This window comes from Miniopterus natalensis, chromosome 15 (assembly GCF_054644295.1).
Source record: "Miniopterus natalensis isolate mMinNat1 chromosome 15, mMinNat1.hap1, whole genome shotgun sequence".
Lineage (NCBI taxonomy): Eukaryota > Metazoa > Chordata > Mammalia > Chiroptera > Miniopteridae > Miniopterus > Miniopterus natalensis.
In genome coordinates, this window is record NC_142095.1 from 31,597,967 (window position 1) to 31,623,746 (window position 25,780).

General features: G+C 49.8%; 2 protein-coding genes and 1 long non-coding RNA gene across 3 annotated transcripts in view; 1 reads left to right on the forward strand and 2 right to left on the reverse strand.

Moving 5' to 3' along the window:
- The window catches only part of VGLL4 (vestigial like family member 4), a 72,156-nt gene extending 57,855 nt beyond the window's left edge, over positions 1 to 14,301 (forward strand). The window contains exons 3-5 of the mRNA XM_016209930.2: positions 5,428 to 5,650; positions 10,968 to 11,088; positions 11,522 to 14,301. Of these exons, the coding sequence (XP_016065416.1) occupies positions 5,428 to 5,650; positions 10,968 to 11,088; positions 11,522 to 11,796 (619 nt within the window). The 3' untranslated portion in view covers positions 11,797 to 14,301. The remainder of the gene's footprint in view (positions 1 to 5,427; positions 5,651 to 10,967; positions 11,089 to 11,521) is intronic.
- On the reverse strand, positions 5,606 to 7,579 carry LOC148091442 (uncharacterized). The gene is made up of 3 exons (XR_015715714.1): positions 7,501 to 7,579; positions 6,636 to 6,764; positions 5,606 to 6,074 (listed from the first exon to the last, which is right to left on the reverse strand). It is a non-coding gene; the product is annotated as an uncharacterized LOC148091442 (long non-coding RNA).
- A 136-nt stretch (positions 14,302 to 14,437) lies between the features above and the next one.
- ATG7 (autophagy related 7) overlaps positions 14,438 to 25,780 on the reverse strand; it is a 217,036-nt gene continuing 205,693 nt past the window's right edge. The window contains exon 19 of the mRNA XM_016209928.2: positions 14,438 to 15,256. Within this exon, the coding sequence (XP_016065414.1) occupies positions 15,224 to 15,256 (33 nt within the window). The 3' untranslated portion in view covers positions 14,438 to 15,223. The remainder of the gene's footprint in view (positions 15,257 to 25,780) is intronic.

Here is a 25,780-nt window from a genome sequence, read left to right on the forward strand (position 1 = left end):
TTGTCCCTCAGTTCTGGAGGCTGGAAGCTCTAGAACAAGGCGTCAGCAGGGTTGGTGTCCTCCGAGGGCAGTGAGGGAAAGTCTGGTCCAGGCCTTTCTCTTCCGGTGGCCTCAGGCATTCCTTGGCTTAAAGATGGCATTCTCCCTGTGTCTTCACATCATTTTTCTTCTGTACATGCCTGTGACTCTATCCAAATTTCTGCTTTTTACAAGGACACCGATCATATTGGATGTGGGCCTACCCTAATGACTTCATCTTAACTTTATTATCTGCAAGGACTCCGTTTCCAAGTAAGATCACATTTGCAGGCAGGGAGTTAGGACTTCAACATCTTTGGGGGGCATAGTTCAAGCCAAAACAAATTAAAAGCAATTTAAATAAGAAGGTAGAATGATTAATGAATATATGGACATCTCCTCAGTTACACTGTGACTTCTAGATGTCTACCTGAGAGGCGCTCAGAAACCTTGCACCAGGCACAGGAGAGATGTGCAGAGATATAAACACTGCGGGGCTGTGTACAGCAGGAAAAAACCAGAGACTGTTCAGATACCTGTCACTAGGGGCGTGAGTAAGTGAACTGTGGTGTGTTCGTGTGAAGGAGCCGGGAAGTGAGCTGCATCCACTAGATCTCTAGGCCAGATCATGGTAGAGCCCCAGAACCAGGGGAGGGGCGAAAGCATGGTTTTAGGACAGAACATACAGTGTGATACCGTGATGTGAATTTAAAATGTGCTTCGTATTATTTATAGATATATTCACAGATAGGAAGAATATCCCCCAATACTGGATGGTGGCGAGTACATCTGTGGGTGAATAGGGGCCATGGGCCTGGGGAGGGTGGGAAGGAGGGGCTGCGGCTGTGTCTGCCCTGTTCTGCTGCTTTGGTCACGGCCAGCATTTCCTTTAGGAGGGAAGGAAAGGTCTGAAGCAGATACAATGGTGTGGCTTCATTGCTCAGCTCTGGGTGGTAGGTACATAGGTCTTTGTCATTTACTCAACCTCACTCTTAAGAGGGGAATGTGAAAAAGAAAGGCTTTGGAATGGGTCACATATAAATTAGAATCTTAGTACTTCAGATAACTTACTCAACCTCTCTGCACCTCAGTTTACTCATCTGTAAAATGGGGGTGATGATACGTATTTTGCAGCAGTGTGGTGGATTTAATAAGGTAATGAGGTGTGTGTAGCATGCGATCTGGCATGTATGATAGTAAAGGTAAGATAAATAATTTGCTTCCAGGGATTCCCCAACTTTTTTTATTGTTAACCCTCACTTGAGGATATTTTTCCATTATTATTATTTATTATTATTATTATTATTTTAGGGAGAGTGGGGGGGGGAGAGAGAGAGACAGAGAGACAGAGACAGAGAGACAGACAGAAACAGAGAGACATGAGTGTGAGAGAGATGCATTGATTGGTTGCCTTCCACACGCTCCTTGACTGGGGCCAGGGATTAAACCTACAACTCAGGTACGTACCCTTGACCGGGAATCGAACCCAAGACCTTTCGGTCCACAGGCCAACACTTTAACCGCTGAGCCAAACAGGCCAGGGCTGATTCCCCCAACTTTTAATGCATTATTTTTGAACACTACTTTCTGAGGCAATATTGCATGGCGTATGCTTTTCTCACTGGGACCGCAGGTCACAAGTCACGTGTTTGAGCAAATGGGGTATTGCTTAGTTCGTGTAGTTGGTTTTTGAAAGCTGAACTAGCAGCAGGGGGATGATGGGAGTTAAAATGGGGGAAATGTTACGTGGGTGGGTAGCTGTGGCAACTGGAATTGGCCGGTTGCGTTGTCCTTCGCACTCAGGTTGGGTCCCCTTGAGCCTTTGATGGTGGTAGGGCTATGACTGTTGATTATTTGTGGTGAAGTGATGATAGTTGTCTTATGCAACAGTCATTCCCTGCGTTTAAGGGAGAGGCAGTCTCTGCCCCCTTTTTGTTGCTGACCAGGATGAGCGTCATGGAAGCAGAGCGCCCTGGGTCGCTCCGTGTCGTCGGGACGCCCTGGATGCCAGGGCTTCCCAATGTTCTCCTGCCCGTGACGCAGAGCTTGCCATCTCTTACGCTGGCGGGCGTCTCTGCCCCACCTCCCAGCACCTCCGCATGCGAACGTCATCGGTATCAGGCTCCCCTCTGTCACAGCACCCTGGTGGTGCTGTCCCCCCTTCCCCCCATCCCGTCTGACATGGGTACTCAGGAGTGATGAGACTGGACTAGGATGCCTTGGAGACAAACCCCAGCATCCTCTTGCTTGGCTTATCCTGCTCGCGAGGAGAAAGAGGGGGTGGTGTGTGCATCCCGTGAGCGTGAGGTTTGGACAAACTGGGGGACATTTAGAAGTGGGGGGGCGAAAACAATAGCTGGAGAATGTACGTAAAGGGAGAGAACATCTCACTACCATTGCTACCTGATGTTTAAATGTTCCCTGAATTCTTTTTCACAAAAAGAAGTCTTTCCTGCTGGAAATCTCCTCTGAAATGTCCTTAATTCCCTTTTCATTCACCATAAATGCTGTTAACTAGACTCACACATAGTCATGTACTTTAATAATTCACTTATTCAATGGATAGTTAACACGCCGCTGTGTGCTCAGTTTTGGGCCCAGCACTGGAGAGGGGGCAGAGCTCGCAGGTGCGGGCCTCCAGAGCGTCTGGTCCCCCTGGGGAGGCTGGACGTGCCCCTGGGAACAGCCCCGCGAAGCTGGCTGATTCAGACAGTAAGGCAGACGCAACTAAGTGGGGGGGTGCCTTGGGGGGCTGGTGCCTCCCCTCGTGTCCAGGTCCCCACTGTTACCTCTGTCCCTGCAGTTTGCGGGGTCAGGGAAGGCCTCCTGGAAGCTTGGGGGGTGATGCGGAGGTGTGTCGCAGGGGCTCGGGGTGAGAACAGCTGAGTTTCAGGGTGTGTCTGGCGACATCCTGCTTCCATCTGGCTCTTAGGCCCTTTCTCTTCCTCACCTTGGCCCTCTTTTCTGTAAACCTGGGCAGTGCCACCTGCCGCTGCACGTCATATCCTGAGGGCTCTGTAAGTGATGGTCATGGGGGTGCTTTTTATTTTTAATTTAAAAATTGTTATTTTTAGTTGTGGTAAAGTATGCATGACATTGTAGCCATTTTTAGCCACAGTTCAGTGGCATTAAGAGCATTCTCTGAGGAAGCTTGTGAAAAGTAAAGATGCTTTAACAACTTTGTTAGTATTCAGTGTTGGGCTGTGAAGGTGTGTTACTCTGCTGTAGGTTCCCAGAGGGCAAATGCTTGTGCAGGAATGAGACGGGAGAAGGAAGGGGGCCTGAGCTGGAGGGAGGACGGTCTTGGCTGTGGCTGTCCAGGGCCCCTGCTCCCTCCTGGCCTCCCCACTACTCACCCCTTCAGTTCACTGCAGCCAGGTGTGGTCTGGTGTCCGGCAGGACTGCTGTCACCTCAGGGGTGTTCTGCGCATCCCGGGAGCTGGGTGGGGGAGAGGCAGGGCTGAGCTGGCCCTTGCCTCGTTCACCTGGGCCGGGGGACCTGCCCTGAGACTGCCTGGTGCCTACAGCACGGGGTCCCACGGGACCCCAGGATCCCAGAATATTTCCTTGAAGGCATGAAGTACGACGCCTCACCCCATATCCCCTCCCCCCCGGACAAATTCAGACTCGACATTGGGTTAGTTCATAGCCGTCTGTAGTCAGTGGAACTCAGCTGAGGCCTGAGCGAGTCCGCTGCTGCAGCGCCTTCCCGTCGGCGTCAACTCAGAGCTCCTGGTGTTAAGGGCGGGAACTCGCGTTCTAATGGGGACCCCGTGGGCGCAGCACACTTGCTGTGTGGGCTCTTTCAGCGTCACTGCTTAGACTCTCGTGGACTTTTCCCCAACCCTGTAGGCATTTCTGGCTTCTCAGCTCAGAGAGGGCAGAGTAAGTAGGAGTCTGTGGCCTGGACACTTTGTCATGAAGGAAAGTATAGTGGGTGACGTTCTTTTTACCATCTCTTTACTTTTGCCCCCCCCCCCCACCCTCTGCCTTCCATTTCCATAGCTGGCAGTGGGAATGTCCTCCCCAGGGCGAGTGGGAGGTCCCAGGAGGGGCCAGGGGGCCCTGGAGCTGCCGCGGCACCATGGTCCTCGGTGTCCCGCCACACGAGCCCGTTAGGCCCTAGTGGGCCGCAGCTGTTTCCACGGAGGCCGCTCCGATCACCCAGGCAGGAAGCGTGTGGTTTGGGTCTGCTGGCCTTGGGAGCACATGATGCTCTGGGAGGCAGTGGAGCCCGGGGTATGATTCACTCGGGGGGAACATGGAAAACAATGTCTGTCTTTAAGCTCCAGGAACTAGGAAAATGAGCTGGAAATGTGAGTAATGTATAATTTTACTAAAATTAACCAGCGAGTTCTTCAGACGTTTCTTTCTGTCTTTTTCGGCGTCTGCTCCGTGATGCCCCACTGCGTCATGTTTTTGGTTGACTGTTTTTCTGGTTTGCGTCCCCCAAAGTCCCTTCCCTGCTCCCCCTCGCAGTGTGGGCGCAGAGTGGGTCTTCAGGAGCACAGGTGGCATTGCAGACACCTCACCGCTGTCCTTGGGAGCCCCTTTCCCTTGGAACGTGGTGACTGAGTCCCGGGCCTCGGGGTTGGCCCCTGGAGGCTCAGCCAAGTTAATACGCGTGGCTCGACTTGCCAGCATTCAGGTGCCCCATGCACATCAGTGTGAGGGGTGGGTGGGCCGCGTGTACGGACTGGTGGCTTTGACCTTGGGACAGATGCTGCCTGAGCTTAGGCTGCTCCTTCAGCCTCCCGCCAGCCTCTCTGGCATGTGCTACCCACCTGTGCCCTGTGAGACGGCAGCACTGTGTCTTGCTTTCTGTAACTGTCACAAAATAGGGGCTCAGTTAACCCCGGTTGAATACACTGGCGTCCGAGTCAGACAGAGGGGAATTCTGAGCAGCTCATCAGTCTGTGCCCTGGGTTTGCCTCATTCTTTAAATGGCTTTCAGACATCGCGGGGGAGGGGGGATTGTGTCGGGGGAGCAATTTACGTAGCTTATCAAACAATAAATTTGTTTTATCCAAATTTAGAAGGAAACTTAAATTTTATTTTTTGAATTACAGTTGCCATTTAATATTTTATAGTAGTTCAGGTATACAGCGTAGTGGTTAGACAGTTATGTAATTTAAGAAGTGTGCACATAGGTGAAGAAATCGTTGGTAGTGGCGTGAGGGGGGCTCTATTCAAGGTTTGCATGGGGCACTTTGGGCTCCAGAGCGCAGCTTACTGGTCGGTGAGCTATTTGACCCGAGCCTCAGAAAACGGGGGCGATGAGGAGGAAGTAATACTTATCCACAGCAAGGTAAAGAATTAAATAATCTGCGGGAAGGGCTCGGCACACGGCCGTGTCCCCGGCGCCACTCGCGGGATGCGGCATTCTCAGCTGAGCCATTCCTCTTTCAGGAACAAGACTGCCAATGGAGACTGCCGGAAAGACCCCCGGGAGCGCAGCCGCAGCCCCATCGAGCGGGCCGTGGCCCCCACCATGAGCCTGCACGGCAACCACCTGTACACGTCCCTCCCCAGCCTCAGCATGGAGCAGCCCCTCGCACTGACCAAGAACAGCATGGATGCCAGCAGGCCGGCGGGCATCTCGCCCACGCTGACCCCGGTGGAGCGGCAGCAGGTATTTTATCCAGGAGGGTTCGGGGCTTGGGGCCTGCGGGCTGGGGGAAGAGCGCCGCGCAGAGGCCGTGGGGAGGTGGGGAGAGGCGGTGGGTGAGTCTGTCCTCGGCCTTGGCTCTGCGCGTGGGACGGGAGCCGCAGCAGCGACAGCGGGAGGGATGCTTTTACCAAATACCAGCTCGATCTCAGTGCCTCCCTAGACCTGCTGGGCCTCACCTCGTAGGACTAACCGCCGTGGACGAGGTGTTGAATGTCTGTGAGGTTTGGTGTCTTTGCTAAAGGGGTCCAGGTTGGTTGTGTTTCCAGCAGTCTTCCTTGGTGGTCTCTGTTAGGATGAGTGTAATGACCCTAACGGCAATCATGCAGTACCCGCTGTGAGGTCACGGGTGGCTGAATGTCGGCTTGCTTTGCTTCGGGCTGGAATCCTAGGAGGTGAATGGTCACAATGGTTATTAGCTCATGCTGGCCAGGAACCTGTGATTGGCCGATGGGGATGTGTTTCATTCAAGGAAAATAAGAAAATTAGGTTATTTAATAAGTACCAGTTTGCTTGGTAGGAAAAAAAAATCTTTTAAAAATGGGGTTCCTGAGGAAATATGTAAGAGAAGGAGGCATTAACATTGGGTTTGGAATCACTGCATTAGCCCGTGGCCCTTCTCTCTCAGCCTCTGGGCTCTGTGACCTAATAGGTCCTCAGTCATTGTTTGCTGGAGACTTGCTGGCAGTGAGCAGAGCATGTGCTGGGTGAAGCAGGCGGCCAGGCCACAGCTTCCAGGCCCCCCCAAGCAGCCCCCCAGTACACCACTGATGGGCTCATCCCACTGCCTGAGGCCGGGCTTCTGGCAGCCGCTCCACCTGTCCAGCTGCGCCCAGCCCAGCCCAGCCCGCACTGCCTGGCGTGTTTCTGGTCGGGTCAGTAATGGCTGCCTGTGGGCAGGCCAGGCCTTGGGATTCCCAGTGAGGCTGAAGAGCAGTGTGCTTCCCACCTCGGAGCCCAGCATCACGGTCCCGTGTGTTTCATTCATTCGTTCATTCAGCAAAGCTGGTAGACACCTACTACGTAGAAGGAAGTGTGCTGGAAGGCAGTCAAGCAAGACGTGGCATTCAGTTTTAGTCTGGAGATGAGATAGGTAATCAAATAACAACTATGGTATTTTAACTATTAAAGTATTGGTCAGCAGCCACTTACTCTGATAAGAACAGGGGCCAAAGTTACCACTGCCCTTCATTTATTGAACATTACCGGGACTGACCAGCCCTGTGCCCTCCACAGGCTCCTGCGGGGCGGGCACAGTGGAGGTGATTTAAGCACGAAAGGAATTTATCTCCAGGAGATCCACGGAATTCAGCCCTCTGGCCACTGCCACTGCCTCAGGAGTCCCTGGGGGCGGGGTGGGGGAGGCGGGCAGCCACCGGGAGGTTCTGTCTCTGAGCCTAGGTGGCCGGGGAGGAAGCTCTGGTGCCTCCCAGAAATCAGGGTGGGCCCTTGAGCTTCTGTGAAGGCTTTTGAGGCTCTTCTGGTTGGTTTTTATTCACAGTTGCTTTGTGAAAAGTGTACTGGATGGAGTGACCTCGCTGCTGTCCTTACCGTGGTCTCCCTAGCCCTGTCCTAAAATATACCTAGCTGCCCTCCAGGAGAGGACCCTGCCCATCAGGTGTGCTGGTGAGCAGGTTTTCTAGAACCTTGAATTCCCACCTGTGTTCTTAGGAGATTCCTGGCTAGTGACCATCGAACAAGCCAACGGCTTTCCTGGGACGGGCACAGTGGCTCTGGCTTCCCCGACATGGTGGCCACTGGCCTAAGCTTTACTTTAGGGTTAGTGGTAAAGGGTTATCGGCCTGCCCTTTCACCTTGACTGCTGGTCAGCACATTTCGTTCACACAGCAACCATTCCTCAAGCTCCTTCCTGTGTGGGCGGCGTGGCCTGGGCTGTGGGCTACAACCTGGGCATCTGCTTGGACACTTACTGAGTCCGCGCCAGGTGCTGTATTGACACAGAGATGAGTGACAGCGCCTGTTCTCTAGCAGCTCGGGCGTCCACCCATTTCTGGGAGTCCGCTTCGTTTGTGAGCAGTCGGGATGCTGCTGCGGGGAGGCGTGCGTGTCACCCCAGCTCTGAGTGAGGGAGATGCGGGTGGGGAGGGGCTTCCGGAGCACAGCCGAGCGCGGTGTGGCAGGCAGGCAGGGCGGGCTGTGCAGGGAAGCCTTCCTCTGCGTGCTGGAAAGTGTGACTCAGAACTCTGGGAACTGGGACTGGAAAGTTCCCAGGGCAGCATGTCTGGGGAAGCTGCAGAAAGTGTCACCCCACTTTATGTTTTGGTAATGGCAGCTCTGGAGATGTGGGGTGTTCTAAAGAATGGTACGAAAGATACCAAGAGGGTGGCCTCAAAAGCAGCAGCAAACAGAGAGATACTGGAAAAGAGTAAATAGTAAAACCCAAGGGACAGTGAGCACCCGACTGTTCTCATATGGACGCTCTTCCCCTAAGCCAGCCAGAGCAGGTAGGGCAAGGGGGGAATGGAGCTGGGTGACAAGTGGCCCTGCTGCTAATTTGTTGTGTAGCCTCCAGCAGGTGCTCTGTTTCTGGCCTTTTTCCCCATCTGGGGAATTACGGTGTTGGGGGAGGGGTGTTGGGCCATGTGGGCTCACAGCAGCCACCATCTGGGAGCGTGAGGTCTGTTCCAGTTGAGTGCATGGCGCCCAAGCCCAGCTCGCACTCAGCCAGAGTTTGGTCAAGACACTGGACCTGAGCTCGGAAGAGAAAGGTGGTTTGTGTGTCCCAGGAAAGCACCTGCAGTCTGGATTTGGGGAGGAGAGGAAGCCCAGACAGTGACCATTTGCACATCTGCAGGTGTCCGCCTCAGGTCAGGTCAGGAGGCGTCCCAGGAACGATCCAGTGCCAGGTTACAGTTGTCATCTCTCACAGTGCCCCCACATTGGCTGTCCTGCCCTGCTGGGCTCCCCCCCACTAGGAGGAGCCACGTTCTGTCCTGGAGTGGCCGCTCCTGCCTTTGAAAAGCAGCGGCATACAGGCTGGATGTCGACTTTCCTCTTCATTCAGTCTAAGCTTCCCTAAATCCGTTCTGCGACACTTCCCCCAAACACATCCCTACTTCCTGGCATTTGCGTTGGTCAGGACTCTGGTTGCAAGGAACAGAAGCCAGCCTGAGCTGCTTTAAGCACAAAAGGAAGGGAGTTTTATTGGGAGGGTCATGGGTACAGCCGGGCTGAGGAAGGAAGGGCTGGCCCTTGCCTGGGAGAGCAGGAGAGGGCGCAGGACTCGCCTTCCTCCCTTGGCTCTGTGCCTGTCTGGGTCTCGGCATCCTCTCCCCTCTGCTTTGAGACGCCCAGCGTGGCTGTCCCACAGCTCCTGAGGTCAGTCTGAATCTCTTATGAGTCAGGTTTAATAGTTGGCCCCCAGCCTGGCTCAGATTTCCAACCTGGCCAAGGGGCAAGGGCACTTATGAACCTGGCTGCCTTAGCCCTACCTCGTAGATGGAGGGCACACTCCCCGGGAGGGGAGGGGAGGCGATCATGGGCTCAGGGATTCAGTAGGTCCTTCCAGAGGTGCAGGTTGTCCACCAGGTGCGGTCTGAGTAGCACCTGATGAGCAGGTCTCCTACATGCGACCAGGGGACAGGCTTCCACATCCGGCCCCTCGTCCAGGAACAAATGGAGGCTCAGCCTTCTGTAGGCCCTTGCCTGAGGAGTGGCACTCGCCTGGGTCTGCCTGGCCTCAAAGCCACGTTCTCATCTCTGCCGTTTTTGTCCACGCTGTGTCTTTGGCTGTTCATCCCTATTGCGAGGGAACATCTCAACTGATGAGTTGTGCTGTTAATAAAACTCTGAATTCTTTCACGTGCTGCTGCTAAGCTGCATCTTCCCCCATCTTAGATGTAATTTCTTGTTAGACCCAAGCCCAGGCCCTTATGTTTAATCCCAGTTCCTAGTAGATCCAGATCTTTATCACAGACGTGTTTTTGTCTTTTTTTTTTGAGCAAGGAAATGTTTCTTAAGATGGGAGAATGAATTCTCAAATCCATCTTAAGAGAGTTCAAAATTCAGGTGGTTCATATTAAGGGGAGGGTGGGTGAGTTGAAGAGGTGCAGGGGGTGGGGACCGTAGATAGCCAGGCACAGAAAAGGAGTCCAAGGAAAAGCATGAAATTTCTAAATCCCTTTGTTCCTGGTTGACCCCTGCTGCTCGGAGTCCTGTTTTGGAGTCATTACTTTGGATATGGAGTCATTGCATATTTTCCACCTTGTCAGTCTTGTTCATTTCCAATCATGAGAAGGTTTGATGTGAAGCCTTGAGTGTATCTGTGTACTGGCTGCTGATCGACTCGTGAAAGGAAAGGCTGGGGGGACAAGCCAGTCCCCTCTGTGGACCCTTCAATCAGTTCCTCACTTGTTGTCTTGGAACTCAGCGTATGTCATCTAAGTCTTGACCTCGGGGCTAGCAGGAGATGCCTTTCCTGGCTGGAGCCTGAGGAAGCTGTTTGGTTCAGATATTTTCTGCTGCAGGCGCTGCACCAAGGTCTGGGGATCTAGAAACTAGCTCTGGTCCCTGCTCTGAAGTGTGCTTGGTCTAGAGGCGGCGGCAGGTGCTGGTGTCTTGCGGGTGCACCTGGAAGGCTGCTTTACCTGCTGAATCGGGGCGGGGGGCGGGTCATAAAAGGCTTCACAGAGATGGTATTTGAACAGGGTTTTAAAGGGCGAGTGGAGTTTGCCTGGCAAACAGTGTGGCTGTCATGGGAAAGGAAAGCATCGGCACAGCAGATGGGTGAGCGGTGGTACACGTGTAATTCATATACTCAGATGTATTTCCTGCATTTCGGTCTCCATTTGTGTGGTCATATTAAAAACCAACTTGAGCTGGCTTTGGCCTAAGCAGAAACTGCATGTTTGAAGGGTACAGGGACCATTCAGAGAACCTCTGGGGTACAGTCGCACATACTAATAAGGCAGGACTGCTGCTGCAGGGACCTCAACATGGGGACCTCAACTGGAGGATCAGGGGTGGCTCTCTCTCCTGGATTCGCTGCTGTCCCTTAGCATGACTCCGCTTTTGAAGTAGGAGGCTGCTGAGGGACGGGACTTTGATTTGCCTTCCCTCAGGAGGGGCCCCAGGCTCACAGCAGAGTGGTGGAGGGTGCTGGTGAGGGTCCTGAATGCAGGAGCTGGAGTCCGACAGACGGGGGACTTGGGGCCCGAGGCGGTGGGTGGCACTTGGCGCTCTGCTGTGGGAGGGCTGGGGAAGCAGTACGACTCCTGTGTTCCCAAGCCTGAGCTGACGCCAGTCCCCCTCCTCTCCCCAGAACCGGCCTTCAGTGATCACCTGCGCCTCTGCCAGCGCCCGCAACTGCAACCTCTCCCACTGCCCCATTGCGCACAGTGGCTGCGTGGCCGGGCCAGCCAGCTACCGGAGGGCCCCGAGCTGTAAGTGTCCCTGGGGTGGGGGTGGCCAGGTGGGCTTGGGCCTCCTCAGTCAACATGCTTCGAGCGGAGTTTGCTTGCTCCTAGCTCATGCTGTAGACGGGAACCTCTAGGTGTCCTGGAGCTTATTTCTAATTGAGAAGACCGAAAGTGGGATATTTGGAGCACATATGCTCCTAGCATTGTGCCTGGCTTGGGTGGGAAGGAGGGAAGACACACATTGGCTTTGACCTTCAGGATCTCTCTCTAGTTGGGGTAAAAATAGGCTCTACATCACTTAACGCCACATTCTCTCTGAACTCGTAGCTAGCTCAGGTGGCAGGCATGATGCCAGGTTATAGGTTGAGACATGTACCCAAGTGTCCAGCTAAGCTGGGTGGAGATGGGCCCTCTGTCCCCAGATCCCAGCTCTGACCACTGTCCCATTCCCCCACAGCTGCCACCGCCACCTGTGACCCTGTGGTGGAGGAGCATTTCCGCAGGAGCTTGGGCAAGAACTACAAGGAGCCTGAGCCGGCGCCCAACTCGGTGTCCATCACGGGCTCCGTGGACGACCACTTTGCCAAAGCCCTGGGAGACACGTGGCTTCAGATCAAGGCGGCCAAGGACGGCGCGTCCAGCAGCCCTGAGTCGGCCTCACGCAGGGGCCAGCCTGCCAGCCCCTCTGCTCACATGGTCAGCCACAGTCACTCCCCCTCCGTGGTCTCCTGAAGGGAACATCGCCCTCGAGCAAGACCTTGATCTGCATGGTTTGCCTGAGCTTTGAACAGTCATTGCTTAAAAAACAGGAAAAAAAAAATCATGGGAGTGGGGTGGGGGGAAGGGGATGGTTTATTCGCAAAAACCATGTCGTTGGGATTTTTGTTCTGTTTTTGTGCTTGCTTGGTATTTGTACGCCAGGGCCCTCAAAAACGATAGCAGGAACGGCATGTGGAACATCTGTCTCATGTAGCATCCTAACTTCCTGCCTCAGTTACCAAAGAAACCTCTGATGCAGGTCTGCTGCCCCAGCAGGGCCGGGACTCCATGGCACGCACTTCCTCAGTCACAAGCCATGACATTGGTGACCCAAACGCTTTGTGCTTTTGCAGTTGCTTCTGAGACCGAGGTGTGTGCGGCTTAGCTTCCGTGGCTTGTTCGGTCCAGCTCGCGCGTGTGTGCTTGTGTGTGTGCGTCTACTTGAAGAGAACAGAGGACTGTTGTGTCTGATTTGCACTATTGGAGGGGGACTAGAGTTGCCTGCTTGACAACTTTATGTGAGATGCTAACTGAGGGCAAACTGCTGAAAAACAAAGGGTTTAAGGATGACATTTCTGACCATTTGTGTATTGTTGTTGTTTTTAGACTAAACAGCTTTGGAAGGGGAAGTCTCATACCGGTTATAGGTCTTTCTCTCTAGATTTCAGGTGCTTGCAACTGGACTGCAGACTCCACCAATCACGGGCATTTTACTTTTTCTAAACACTGCAGTTTGTTAGACTAGAGCTGAGGTTGGAGGTTCCGTAGTGCTTTAAATGCGATGCATGTTTTAAGAGAAAAATAGCTGGTTTCTATTAATTGTATAGACAGTAAACACAAACCTTAATACTTACTAGCTTCTATTGAGAATTAGTTTATTTTTGTCAGTTACAGTCCTAGATATACTTACTGCTGGTACAGTTGTACTCTAAGATTTGTATTTGATATTCACGTTACTCCCAAGTAGTGGGGGCCGAGTGGCCCCGGCAGGCCCTGGGACGGGCAGTTGAGTCGTCGGTCAGCCGTGGTGTAGGATGCTGGAGTTTTTGCTACAGGCTGACAGCATCATTTATTTTTTGCATCCCTGTCTGCTTATTACTAGCTCCCAGGGGAGGTGGGGTTTGTGTCTCCCAACTTCCCTCCATGCAGAAACTGCTTCCTTTAACTCTCTTGGCTAAACAGCAGATTTCTGACAATCTGTGATGCGCTTTTGTGTGCTTCCTCATACGCTGGGGCCAAGGCAGTATACATTCCTCTGACTTTATACAGTTATTACTGCATTTATTATCGTTTGCTATAGTAATAGCTACTAACTAGAAATTAGGTGAAGAAGAAAGCATGACAGACACAGCTGTGGATGTTCGACAGCTGCTCCTCTCTCTGGTAAACGCACGTGTCTATCCCCTTGCCCCTCCCCTGGGCTACATTCCAGCCTCGCTCACTGGAGGGTTTAAGAAGTCACCTGGCCAGGTGACGCTGGCGTGACCACCTCACCTGCAAGGCATTGTGGACTCACGGGAGCCCTCGAGGCTGGTTTTCAGTATGAGAAAAATACAGGTGAGCTGGTTCATTTTGAAAATTCGCACCAGGTGGAAAAGATTGAGGATTGGCTCTTGCTGTGGTCACAGGGTGGCTGCAGGTCTTTGAAAAGGCGAAAGAAAAGCCCTGTCCTCTCGCCCCTGCACACATTTCACTCCCACTTAACTGGGCTTCCAGGCTTTCGCATTCAGGCCCCGTATTTTCTGTAGGAAAAATCGTTGAGAACACTTTTTTTATATAGGTAACTTTAAGACCATCATTACGCTGTGCGTAAAGAATGTACAGAGAAATTTGTAGGTATTTTTTGAAGAACAATTAATTTGTTAATGATATGTAGCTATTTAATTTTCCCTTTCCTATTGTAATCATTCATATTTTTTTTGTTTGGAAAAAAAAGTTGATCTTTTTTTGTCGTAGATTTTGTCTGTAAAAGTGCAGGAACACAGTTATTCTATGAGAACACTGCATCTGCCTTAATAGCCACTAGTTTGTTACTGCTACAGGCTACTGAGCGTCGCCACAGGAAACAACCCCACTGCCGGCGGGCTCTGTGAAGACTGGCTCCTCGGACAGCTGTCCGTGAACGAGGTCATCGCTCGGGGAGGGGACAGTGGTGTGACGGCCGGGTCCCTGTGCACTGACCTATCTGGGATAGGCAGTACCTGGAGGGGCCTCGGGCAGACGGGAACAGGAAACCAAACATTTCACTGGGAAAGGACATACTCTCCGGCCTCAGGAGGAGCACAGTGAGGGTCTTCACAGAGCCACGCCATCTGCAGTGCGTTCTGACAGTTCTCTCCATGTTTGTAAATCTGTAATATACCATTTTCTGTGGCCTGTTTTTCCTGGAAGAAGAAGAAAAAAAAGGTTTGGCAGGCCATCTTTTTTTTTGTACTTAAAAGTAGCCTTAAGAACAATAATAAAGTGCTCTTAAACCACGGACTGTATGTGTCACCCTTGGGTCCTGGAGTGATAGTACCTTTGCTATGAGGCCCTGGGAGGGGGAGGGTGCTTAGCAGCCCTGCACCTGTTTATAGAGGTGCCCCTATTTATGTCCCCCCTGGGCTGGAAGAGTATAAGATTCATTTAAAACCTAACCTCCAGAAATTCTACTCTAGTAAGAGTCAGCTTCTGGCTCCATTTTGACTTTGGTTCCAGGCCTGAGACAAAAGATGAAACCACAAAGATAAAAGGTATGAAAGGGCATCTTCTCTCTCCTGGGTTTCCACACTCACCTCTGTGGGTGTCACAGATGTGCAGACCCGGGATAAAGGAGAAAATCAGGCAGAGCCTGAATGACACACAGCAGAACCCATCTGAACTCTCACTGCCTGCTGACCACAGACTGGTGCACACACAGCCAGCCACCCCGCCATCCCACACGAGTCAGGGCACAGTGAGGATCCCCGGGTGGGGGAGAGAGGTGTCAGGTGAGGGGCTGGGAAGGGATGGGGCAGCCCCTATAATGGTCTCTAGAAGGAGACCATTAGTCTTTGTTGGCTGACTCCTCTCTGTCCCCATTACCACCCCATGGGGGCCAAGGCGGAAAGGATCCTGGGGAGCTTGACTATCAAACACTGACGAGAAAAAAGAACTGCTCGAGGACGGAACCATGTCCCAGGTTGATGGCAATGCAAAGCCAAGGTTATTATTTAGCTCAGAACGGGTAGGATCATGAATCAGAAATGAACACCAGAAGCTCCTGGGCAGCAAAGGGAGGGCCCCAGTTCTCAAGGTATGGAGAGGAAGGGAAGCAGGGCCCACCCAGAGTCACCAGTCTTAGGGTGGCAGTCCTGCTCCGGCCACTGAGAGCTCCTCAGCAGGCAGCCAGGAGAAGTTGTCCACACAAGGGTGGGCTGTGTCAGACGGTCTCGTCGTCACTCATGTCCCAGATCTGTGTGGAGAAGGGGAGACATTCAGAGTGTTCAGTGGCTCAGAGCTGTCTTCTGATGTTCAGAGCTGTGCAATTGTGTCAACTGTCAATAAGCAGAAGGAACAATGGCTCCTACTTGCAGGTGACACACTGTGTGCCTCAACTCTTGTCACTAAGAGATTGACACCTCCATTTCTTATATAATGGAACCAAGTCTCAGAGAAGTGAAGTCACTTGCCCAAGAGATCTCTGGTAAGTGAACCAGTGGCCAAGCCAGCGGGGAGAGCTAGGATTTGGCCCCAAGGAGTACAAATGCCGCCTCAGCTCTCCATCCACCGCAGAGCTACCATTCCTGCCCCAGTCAGTCCCTGCTTACTCTTGTTTCTGTGGCCTGACCATGAGCCCAGGTCACCTTGTCTCTTCAATGGCCTCCTCCTTAACGTACACCCATTCCCTAAAGGTAAGCTCCCTGAGGGCAGGGACTTGGGCTGTGCTCTTGCTGAATGGGGCCCAGACTGTGCACACACCTCCCACCTCCGCAGGCACCCACCATGGTGGTGGTCCAGGTGCCAACTGGACAAAAAAACCACATGTCTGGACAAACACTAGAGAGCTGGCTGCCCCTCGAGTCAGCCTTCTCCATACCAGCCCCAGTGGGCGCCTAGGGCAGGACAGTGGACAGCCAGATCCTGCCTGCCCCTCGGTATATATCCTTAAGGAGCCTGGGACTTCTGAGTCTGACCTGGGGTGGGGCGAGATGTGAATATGGGGAAAATAGGATCTCCCACAGAAATGAGAAAAGGTGGGGGGAGGCCCAGCCCGCTGGCCCCAGAGGCCCCTGGGCTCCCTAGGGCCTGGTCCCTGAACTTACGCCTTCAGACTTTCAGAATTCCTAGAACTGGTTGCAAAAGGCCACCTCAACGCTAGCTGAGCCGAGAGAAGGAACATCGTGTTTACACGAGGCTGGCCCAGGGAGACGGGGTGGCTCGGCCAAGGTAAATATCAACACCAGCTTGGCTTTCAAAGTCAAGGATGTGGAAAATAAATAAGAGAAGGAAATTTCCTCTCTGGAGGACCCAGCAGCCCAGACTGAGGGCTGGTGGGTGTGCCTCTCACATCCCCCCATCTTTACATACATCTTAACTGTCTAAGGACACTGGGATAGGTTGCAGTGCCAACATCCAGGTGCCTGCAGGAGCCGGGCCAGGATGTGGAGGAGCTGGGTCTGGGGCCTGACAACCTGAGTGTGGCCTGGCAGGCCCTGTCCTCGGCCCAGCTCCAACTTGGCTCATCCTCAGCATGGCTTGAAAACTCTTGGGCCTGCCTCCTGGGGTAGGATTCAATGGTAGGGGATGGGGTGGCTGCATTTGGAATGAAGTCTGCACTTAGGAGCCCCTAGACCTGAAGATCCTACAGTTCTGACCATCTCAGCAGGCAAATGAGCCACCAGAAGGTTCACCAGTGGAATTCATTCTTTCACTCTGTTGTTCAATAAACACACATTTATGAAGCCTCTCCCTGTGCCACAAACTGCGCAGACCTGACGCAATAATCCTTCCTTCACTCCTCACAACAGCCTGTGAAGTACAGATGGAAACAAGCTCAGAAAGGTAAGGCACCTTGCCTGGCCTCCTACAGCAAGTAAGGTGCAGACCTGGGAACACAGGTGTGTGGGAAAAGGTTATGTGAACAAAAAGGGCTGCTTGGACTGCCTGCGGGGCGGGGGCCGGGGCAGGCTGCAAGGAGGGGACCTTGACCCTCCACAGCCTCCCGCCCAGCCTCCTGGGAAGCCACCAGCCAGGGCTGGGCAGAGTCCATGTCAATGAGCAATGCCCTCTGCAGATGGGCAGATGAAGTTCACATGACTCTGGGGGCCCAGGGCAGGGCTGTATGGGAAAGCAGGAGCTGCCATTCATTTTACTGGATCTCAGCTGTGAGGAAGGGTTCTTGACACCCAGCCCTGCCTCTGCACATAGTAGGGGGAAGAGAGCTGGCCTGAGGTCGGGAGGCCCAGGCTGTGTAGAGGATCGAGTAGATGCCCAAAGGGCTTATGGTGAAGCTTTACAGAAGGAGAGGGGCTGGACCTTTACATAACTGCTCCGGGATTTCACAGAATGAGTTCCCTGAGATGGGTTTCTCCACTAAGGCAGGCAGTTCTTTTCCTATCAGCTGGGTTCAGGAAGGCAGCAGCAGCCTTAATTTAAAATTTCCAGAAATGAGCCTCGACAAATACTGTATGATCTCACATGTGGAATCTAAGAGAGCCGAACTCAGAACCAGAGAGAGTAGGTGGGTGGGGGTGCCAGGGACTGGGGGAAGTGGGGAGATAGATATTGGTCAAACAAAGTTTCAGTTACAAGAGGGATAAGTTGTGGGGATCTAATATACGGCACTGGGACTACAGTTCCCACTGTATTGTATACTTCAAATTTGCTAAGAGTAGATCTTAAAAGTGTTCCCACTATACACACCAAAGTAACTAGGTAGACAACCTACTGAATGGGTAAATATATAGCTGATAAGGGGTTAATATCCAAAATATATAAGAAACTCATGCAACTCAATAACAAAACAAAAAACAATCTGATTAAAAAAAAAAAAAAGGGCAGTGGACACAAATGTTTCTCCAAAGAAGATATACAGATGACCAACAGACAAAAAGATGTTCAACATCACTAATCATCAGGGAAATGCAAATCAAAACCACAATGAGAGACCACTTCACACCTGTCAGAATGGCTATTACCAAAAAGTCAAGTAATGGCATGGATGTGGAGAAAAGGGAACCATTGTGCATTGCTGGTGGGACTGAAAATTGGTGTGGCCACTTTTGGTGGAAAACAGTATGGAGAGTACTCAAAAAACTAAAAATAGGTCTACCATATGACCCAGCAATTCCACTTGTGGGTATTCATCCAGAGAGAACGAAAGCACTAATTTGAAAAGCCGTATGCATCCCTATGTTCAGCATTATTTACACTAGCCAAGATATGTCAATAGATGAATGGATAAAAATTATATACATAAAATATTGTACAGCAATAAAAAAATGAATAAAGTCTTGCCATTTGCAACAACATGGATGGATCTAAAGGGTACTATACTAAGTGAAATAAGTCAGAGGACAAATACCATATGGTTTCACTTAAATGTGGAAATCTAAAAAAAACAAAACAAATACAGACTCATAGAAACAGATAAAAGGAAAGGGTGTCCGAGGGGATGGGTGACAAAGGTGAAGGGGACTATAGTCAGTAATACTGTGATAAGTTTGTACCATGACAGGTGATTACTAGAATTAGTGGGGTGATCACATACAAAAATGTCAAATCACTATATTGTACACCTGAAACTAATATATTATTGTATACCAACTATGCTTAAATAAAAATTTTTTGAAAGTAACTGAGGTGAGGGATATGTTAACTTGATTGTGGTAACCATTTCACAATGTATATGTGTATTAAATCTTCACATTGTACAATCTAAATATATACTTTTATTTGCCAGTTATTCCTTAATAAAGTTGAGGGGAAAAAGGAAACTTGTTGCCTCCTAGACTGTGGGCATTTGGGCCAGTGGAACAAAATGAGCCCAGAAACAGGACAGAACAGAATGTCTGTGTACATATGGAAATTTAATATTTTAATGATAAAGGTCTGGGGAATGTGACCTCAAATCATTAGAAAAAATGGACTTTTTAATAGATGACATGGAAACAAGTATGTAGTCATTTGCAAAATGATAAATTGATTCCATGCCTTACACTGAACATCAGAACAAACTCCAAATGGAACACTGATCTAAATGTAAAAAAGTGAAACCATATAAATATTAGATGCAACAAATAGGTGAATTCCTTTATAACCTGGAAGTAGGAAGCCTATAACCTAAAATCTATAAGCAATAAAAATGGACTATGTAAAAATACGTGTGCAATTTTGCATGGAGAGAACACTGTAAGCAAAGCCAAAAAGACGAACTCATTGGGAGAAAACATTGTAACATATCATAAAAGGCTAATCTCCCCAATACGCAAATAGCTCTTAAAAATCAGGAAGAGAAAGACCAATAAACTGATTTTTAAAAAGCAGGCCAAAGACATCAACAGTTCACAGAAAAAAGATACATAGGTTGCCCTTAAAATTAAGAAAGGATGCTCAACCTTAATCAGAATAAGAGAAATGTTAAAATTGATTGGGACTTCACAAAAATCAAAACTTCTGATCTCTGAAAGACACCACTACGAAAATAAAAAAGCAAACCACAGACTAGCAGAAAATACCCATAATGTATATAAAAAGAACTTGTATACAAAATATACAAAAAAACTGACAGTTCAATAAAAGAGACAACATGATTTTTTAAAAATAAGTAAACGATCTGAACACTTCACAAAAGAGGAACTACGATGGCCAATAAGAACCTAAAAAGATGTTCAGCATCCTTTGTCCTCAGGGAAATGCAAATCTAAACCACAAAGACAGCACACCCCATTTCTAGAATGGCCAAAATGAAAAAGGTTGGGAACTCACGCACTGCTGCTAGTGGGAATGTCAGCTGGCGTAACCACTTGGGAGAAAGGTCTGATGACAAGAAGTTAAACATACACTTACCATATGACGCAGCCATTCCACTCCTATTTACCCCAAAGAAAGGAAAACACATGGCCGCGAGGCGACTTGTGCAAGAATGGTCACGGCACAAACTAGAATCAACCCAAATGTCCATTGACAGAAAAGTTGTTGTGGAATATTCATAGTGGATACTACTCTCCGTCAAAGGAACAAACCACTAATGCGTGCGGCAATGTGCGCTCATCTCAGAATCCTCATGCTGAGTCAAAGCGGCCCACCCCAAAAGACAACACGCTGGACACAGTGGCCCCTCGGTTTTCGAATGTGACCCGCTCCGGAAGACCGGGTTCGGAAACGTTTGAAAACCGAGGGATCAAGAGCCGACAGCTGGGCTTCAGGATCTTGCCCTCAGCGGAAGCCGTGTGGCATGTTCAAACACCGAAGCATTTACCTCCAGGTTTACGGGGATCGTAAACCAAAATGTTTGTCAACGGGGACATTCGAAAACCGAGGTACCACTGTAAATCCATTTACAGTGGAACCTTAGTTCTCAAACTTAATTCATTCCGGAAGGCTGTTCAAGAAGTGATCTGTTAAATAACTGAATCATTGTCCGGCTGGGGGTGGCTCAGCGGTTGAGCATCGACCTAGGATCCAGGGCATCCGGGTTCGATTCCCGGTCAGGGCACATGCCCAGGTTGCGGGCTCGATCCCCAGTCGGGGGCATGCAGGAGGCAGCCGATCAATGACTCTCTCATCACTGATGTTTCTATCTCTCCCTCTCCTTTCCTCTCTCTCTGAAATCAATAAAAAAGATTTAAAAAAAAAACTGAATTTTTTCCCCCATTAGAAATAATGTAAATTGAATTAATTCGTTCCAGAACCCCCCAAATGATTCCCTATGTTAACCTATCTTATATACAGTCCATGTTTAATGTACTGTTTAATCTATAAATAAACACTTAAATTTATCAAACCACCCCCTACTAGCCTTAAATGAATCACTTCCAGCACTAGGTCCAGGGGTGTCTTACAGAGAGGTCTGCACGCAGCCATCTTCACTTTTTCACATATCACTGCCTCTGAAATGCTGTCACCTGCTAACTGTTTTTCGTTTATCCAAATCAACAACAGTTTTTCTACCTCTTCAACTGCCTGTGGTCATTGTTTCTTTCACACCCTTAGCAACATCAGCACTCTTGATGGCCTCTTTACATTTTAAAATTGTGCTAATTGTCCATTTCACCAGCAACAAAAGAAAGAAAACCCCCCAAAAATATTCACAGCACAATTTCCTGAGATGTTAATAAGGTGAGGCTTAGCGGTAAATTGACTCATACTGGGGCATTCTCTCCTTTGTTTGTAGCCTGAGAGATGATTTTTGTCACGCAGATGTATCAGTGAGAAAGAGTTGTCAGGTCAACCGGAAGATCTGTTCGACAGCTACTGAAGTTTTGTTAGACAACCGAGACATTTTTCTATGAACAACTTGGTCGAGAACCGAATTGTTCAAGATGGAGATGTTTGAGAACCGAGGTTTTGTTGTATATGGAGTTCTAGCAGGGTCAAAACTAATCCATGGTGACAGAAAATGTATCATTTGTCACAACTCACTAAACTATACATTTTAAATGGGTGCATTTTATTTTATGTAAATTGTACCTTAATAAAGTTGATTTTTTAAAAAGCTGCAGAGAGACAGCATTTTCTTACCTATCAAACTGGCAAAAATCCTAACACTTGACAATACATTCTGTTTGTGGGAAAACAGCACTCTCCTATGATGCTGGTGGGACATAAATGGTATAACCCCTACAAAGGAAAGTCTGGCTATATCCAACAGAATTACTCACATCTTAGCTGTTGACCCAGCAAGCTCACTTTCAGGAGTCTATCTAATGATACACCTCCACAAATACAAAAGGACATCATTGCTGCATGACTTGTTATCGGAAAAGACTGGAGACAACCCAAGTCAGAACCACCTAATGAAACCATTCACTGTACATCTACACCATGGCCCACTGTGGCCCCAAAACAGTGAGAAAAAGCTCAATGAACTGATAGGAGGCATTCCAAGATTTACTTAGTGAAAAAAAAAAATAAAAAATACAGTGTCCATGGCATGCCATGTGTTTTATGAGAAGAGAAAATAAGAATATTTAAAAATTGTCTTGAACTTTTCACAAACGCAGGAATGGTAAAACAGAAACTGATTTAAATGACTACCTATAGGGAGTGGGTGGAATGGACACGAGACTGCTATGAGAATACCTTTTCACTTTAGAATCAAGGAAGTGTTTTACATATTTAAAAATTAAATCAAGAAAAATATCCCAAAGCACAGCAACAAAACAATTAATTAGACTCCATCAAATTTAAAAACTTTGTGTTTTTTAAAGGCCAGCTTTGAGAACACTATTAAAGTGAAAAGACAATTCTGAGAGAAAATATTTGCAAACCACATCTGATAAGGGACTTGTATTTAGGCCATTCACAAGTCAGTAATAAAAAGCAAATAACCCAATTAAAATTGGGCAAAGGAGTTGAATAGACATTTCTCCACAAAAGACATACAAATGGCTAAGAAGCCCGAAGACATAGACAATGGATACCTGAACACCATTAGGCATCAGGAGAATTCAAATCAAAACCACAAGGAGATAGCACTTTGCACCTATTATGATGGTTATAATAAAAAAGATAATAACAAGTGTTGGTGATGATCTGGAAAAACTGGAACCAGTATATGTTGCTGTTGGAAATGTAAAATGCTGCAGCCACTTTGAAAACAGATGGCAGTTCATCAAAAAGTTAGACATAGAGTTACCATATGGCCCAGGAATTCCACTCCTGGGTGTGTATACCCAAGAGAGATGAAAACCTACGTCCACATAAGAACTTGTACATGAATGTTCATAGCATAATTCATTAGTCAAAAAGTGGAAACAAACCAAATGTCCATCAACAGATTAGTGGAAAATGCCATCTCCCCATACAGTGGAATATTACTCAGCCAAACACCTGCCTGTACTCAGTCTTCTCAGGAGCCTGAGGATGTTGCTGTGACGGCCCCAGTTTTATAACATAGGCCAGAGGAAATTATGAAACTGTTGAGATGACTTTCAGGAGCTGGTAAGGGATAGAGGAGAGACTTTTTCCACTTTATCTCACCACTTCCTTCTTGTTAAACATAATTCCTTCTTAAAAAAAAACAGTGAAGGACAGTCTGAAGTCTGCTTCCTGGACTGACACTGTGATGCTGACAAACAAGTGGCCCCAGGACCCACGACACACACAGTAACCACGGGCAAACCTAGGACGGGTGAAAGGCCAGACCGGCCTTTGTCCTATATCAGCTCCTGGGTCCCCACTTCTATTCTCTGATCCCATTCAGTGGTTGATCCTAAGCTCTTGCCCCAAAGCTCAGGCTGTGGGCTCAGACTGGCAGTAGGCTGCGCTGCTTTGGGCCAGCTGGGTGGCCTGACCCCCATGGTCAGGGCCTGAACAAACCCTTGCCTAGCAGCAGTGACTAGACCCACAACTCTAACCAGGAGGACTTTCTAACCATCAGAGCTCATCACAAGAGCCAGGGAGAAATGTGTGGTGAGACCGCACACCCCCAGAGGGCCTCAAGGTTTCACTTTCCACTCTGCAAAGGAGACAGACACATTGGAGCAGAGCCGTTTGTCATCCAATTTCAAACGCGTGTCCCGTTTCTGGACCACACTGCCTGGAGCACGCCATGGACTAAGGTTTTTCTTTTATAAACACTGTAATTATCCTGGGAATGGCACAATTATATTTGTGTGTGTGTGTGTGCGTTTGTGTGTGTGTGAAAAGTGTTCATTTGTTAAATGTAAACATTTCAAATTACCAGTTTTTGAAACCCAGTTTTGGCATTTCTGTATTTTTTTAATAAAAAATTGGAAATATCTAGACTTCTCCTGCTCCCCACACCTCCTTGCTGGGTCCTCAGAGGTACGATTCTTTCTGCTGGGTGGAGACACCACTGGGAGCCCCAGGAGTGGGGCAGGGCTGTGTCCAGGGGCACTGTGGAGGTTCCGAGTGCCCACGAGGGAACAGGATCTGTCTTCCAGATAGCATTGGCCCCTGGCTGCTCACCTTGAGTCTCCACAGCCCTCTGGTGCTGTTCCCATCCATACTCCATACAGCATCACACTGATTTTCTCAGAAAGCAATCTCACAGTGCCCTGCCTCGGCTTTAGAGCCTTCAAAGGCTTTCCCTGCACACAGGGAGAGTGCAATCCATACTAGTCCCCATGCCCTGGCCCTACCGACCTCTCTGAGCTCCCCTCCCATGACTCTCGCTCACCAGCTTCCAGCTGCTGAAGGTCCCAAGCTCTCCCCTTCCCATTTGGCATGGGAGACCCCTCCCCAGGATTCTCACCACTGGCTGGCTGTGCACAGCTCCTTTTGTCTTCCCGGAACACCCATCTAAAACAGCCTCCTCCTCATTCTCTGGCTCAAACAACCCATTTGGTTCCTCCAGAGACCCTACTGTAATGTTACCACATTTTCATTTGTGCATCTGCCTGACTTCCCAGGGGACCATGAGCCACTAGAGGGCAGGGCCTGGCCCAACACACAGCTTTTTTCTTTTTAATCTTCACCTGAGGATATGTTATTTTATTGATTTCAGAGAGGGAGGGAGGGAGGGAGGGAGAGGAAGGGAAGGAAGGAGAGGGAGGGAGGAAGGGAAAGGGAGGGAAGGAGGGAGGGAGAGAGAGAGAGGGAGGGAGGGTAAGGGAGAGAGAGAAACATCAATCGGTTGCCTCCAGTATGTGCCTTGACTGGAGATCAAACCCTCAACGTAGGTGTGTGCCCTGCCTGGAAATCAAGCCCGAAACCTTTTGGGATGATGCTCCAACCAACTGAGCCACCCAGCCAGGACCCAATACATAACTTTTGAATGAACAGTGATTCCAGCCATCTGCTTTGGACATATTCTACAGGAGAGAGAAAGGGGAATTTTTGGTGTGAACATAATACTCAAGAATCAAACAGAAAGAGTCGCTCAGTATAGCTGGTTTCTGGGGTATCTGGCAAGTCACACCCTTAGCCTCTAAGCCCCAAAGGACACTGGGGCAGGGCTGTGGTCATCTCATTGTGAGAGTCCATGGGATAAGGGGGCAGTGGGGTCACTTTCCAAGAAAGGCCTTATTCTCCTTCCTGGGCCCACCCTCAGGTCTGAAAGGAGGTCACAGGAATGCAGAGCTGTGGACAACTTTTGCTTCTCGACCCCGAGAGGCCCCAGGGCAGGATTGGTGCTGTCAAAAAGGATGCTCTATATTTAGCAGCTTGGGATCTCTAGATGGTGGCCTTGCAGGCCAACCTGTGACCATGCTTGACCCAGGACTACCTATGCAGCATGTGCCTGGGATAGAGGGGCGCATAGGAGGTGCCACTGGGTAAAGACCCAGGTTCTGACTTCCCAGTTCCAAGATTCCCACCCGGAGCTTCTGTCCCATCATGGACATCTGAACAACTCATGAATAACCCTGTCCTCGCTCTCACAGGTGCAGAATCCAGGGGGATAGTGGGAGGATAGTGCCCCAGTGTTCATGGGATCCAAAAGTTTCAAGATGCTTCTGCCCCTTGGTCAAGGGTGGTTGGTGTGAACTGCTGAAGTCTGCTGGTGAGAGCAGATGATGACCGTGGGAGACAAACAAGAGGAAAGAAGAGGGTAGAGAGTCTGTATGAGGAAGGCTGGAGCAGATGGTGAGGGTTCCCTCGGGAACCAACAACCCATGCCCTGCAGGGGACATCTGAGTGTCCTTGCTGTCTGTGCCCAGCAGCCAGGGCTCTGCCAGGGCTCTGGCTCCTATTATGTTTGCAGGCTGTTCACCCACCTCCAGTGGAGATGAAATGATTCCTCTCCTCCCCCCCCATGCTCAGGGGTTTGCACTCTCCTGTCTTCTACACCACCACTTTGGTGCCTCCCCTT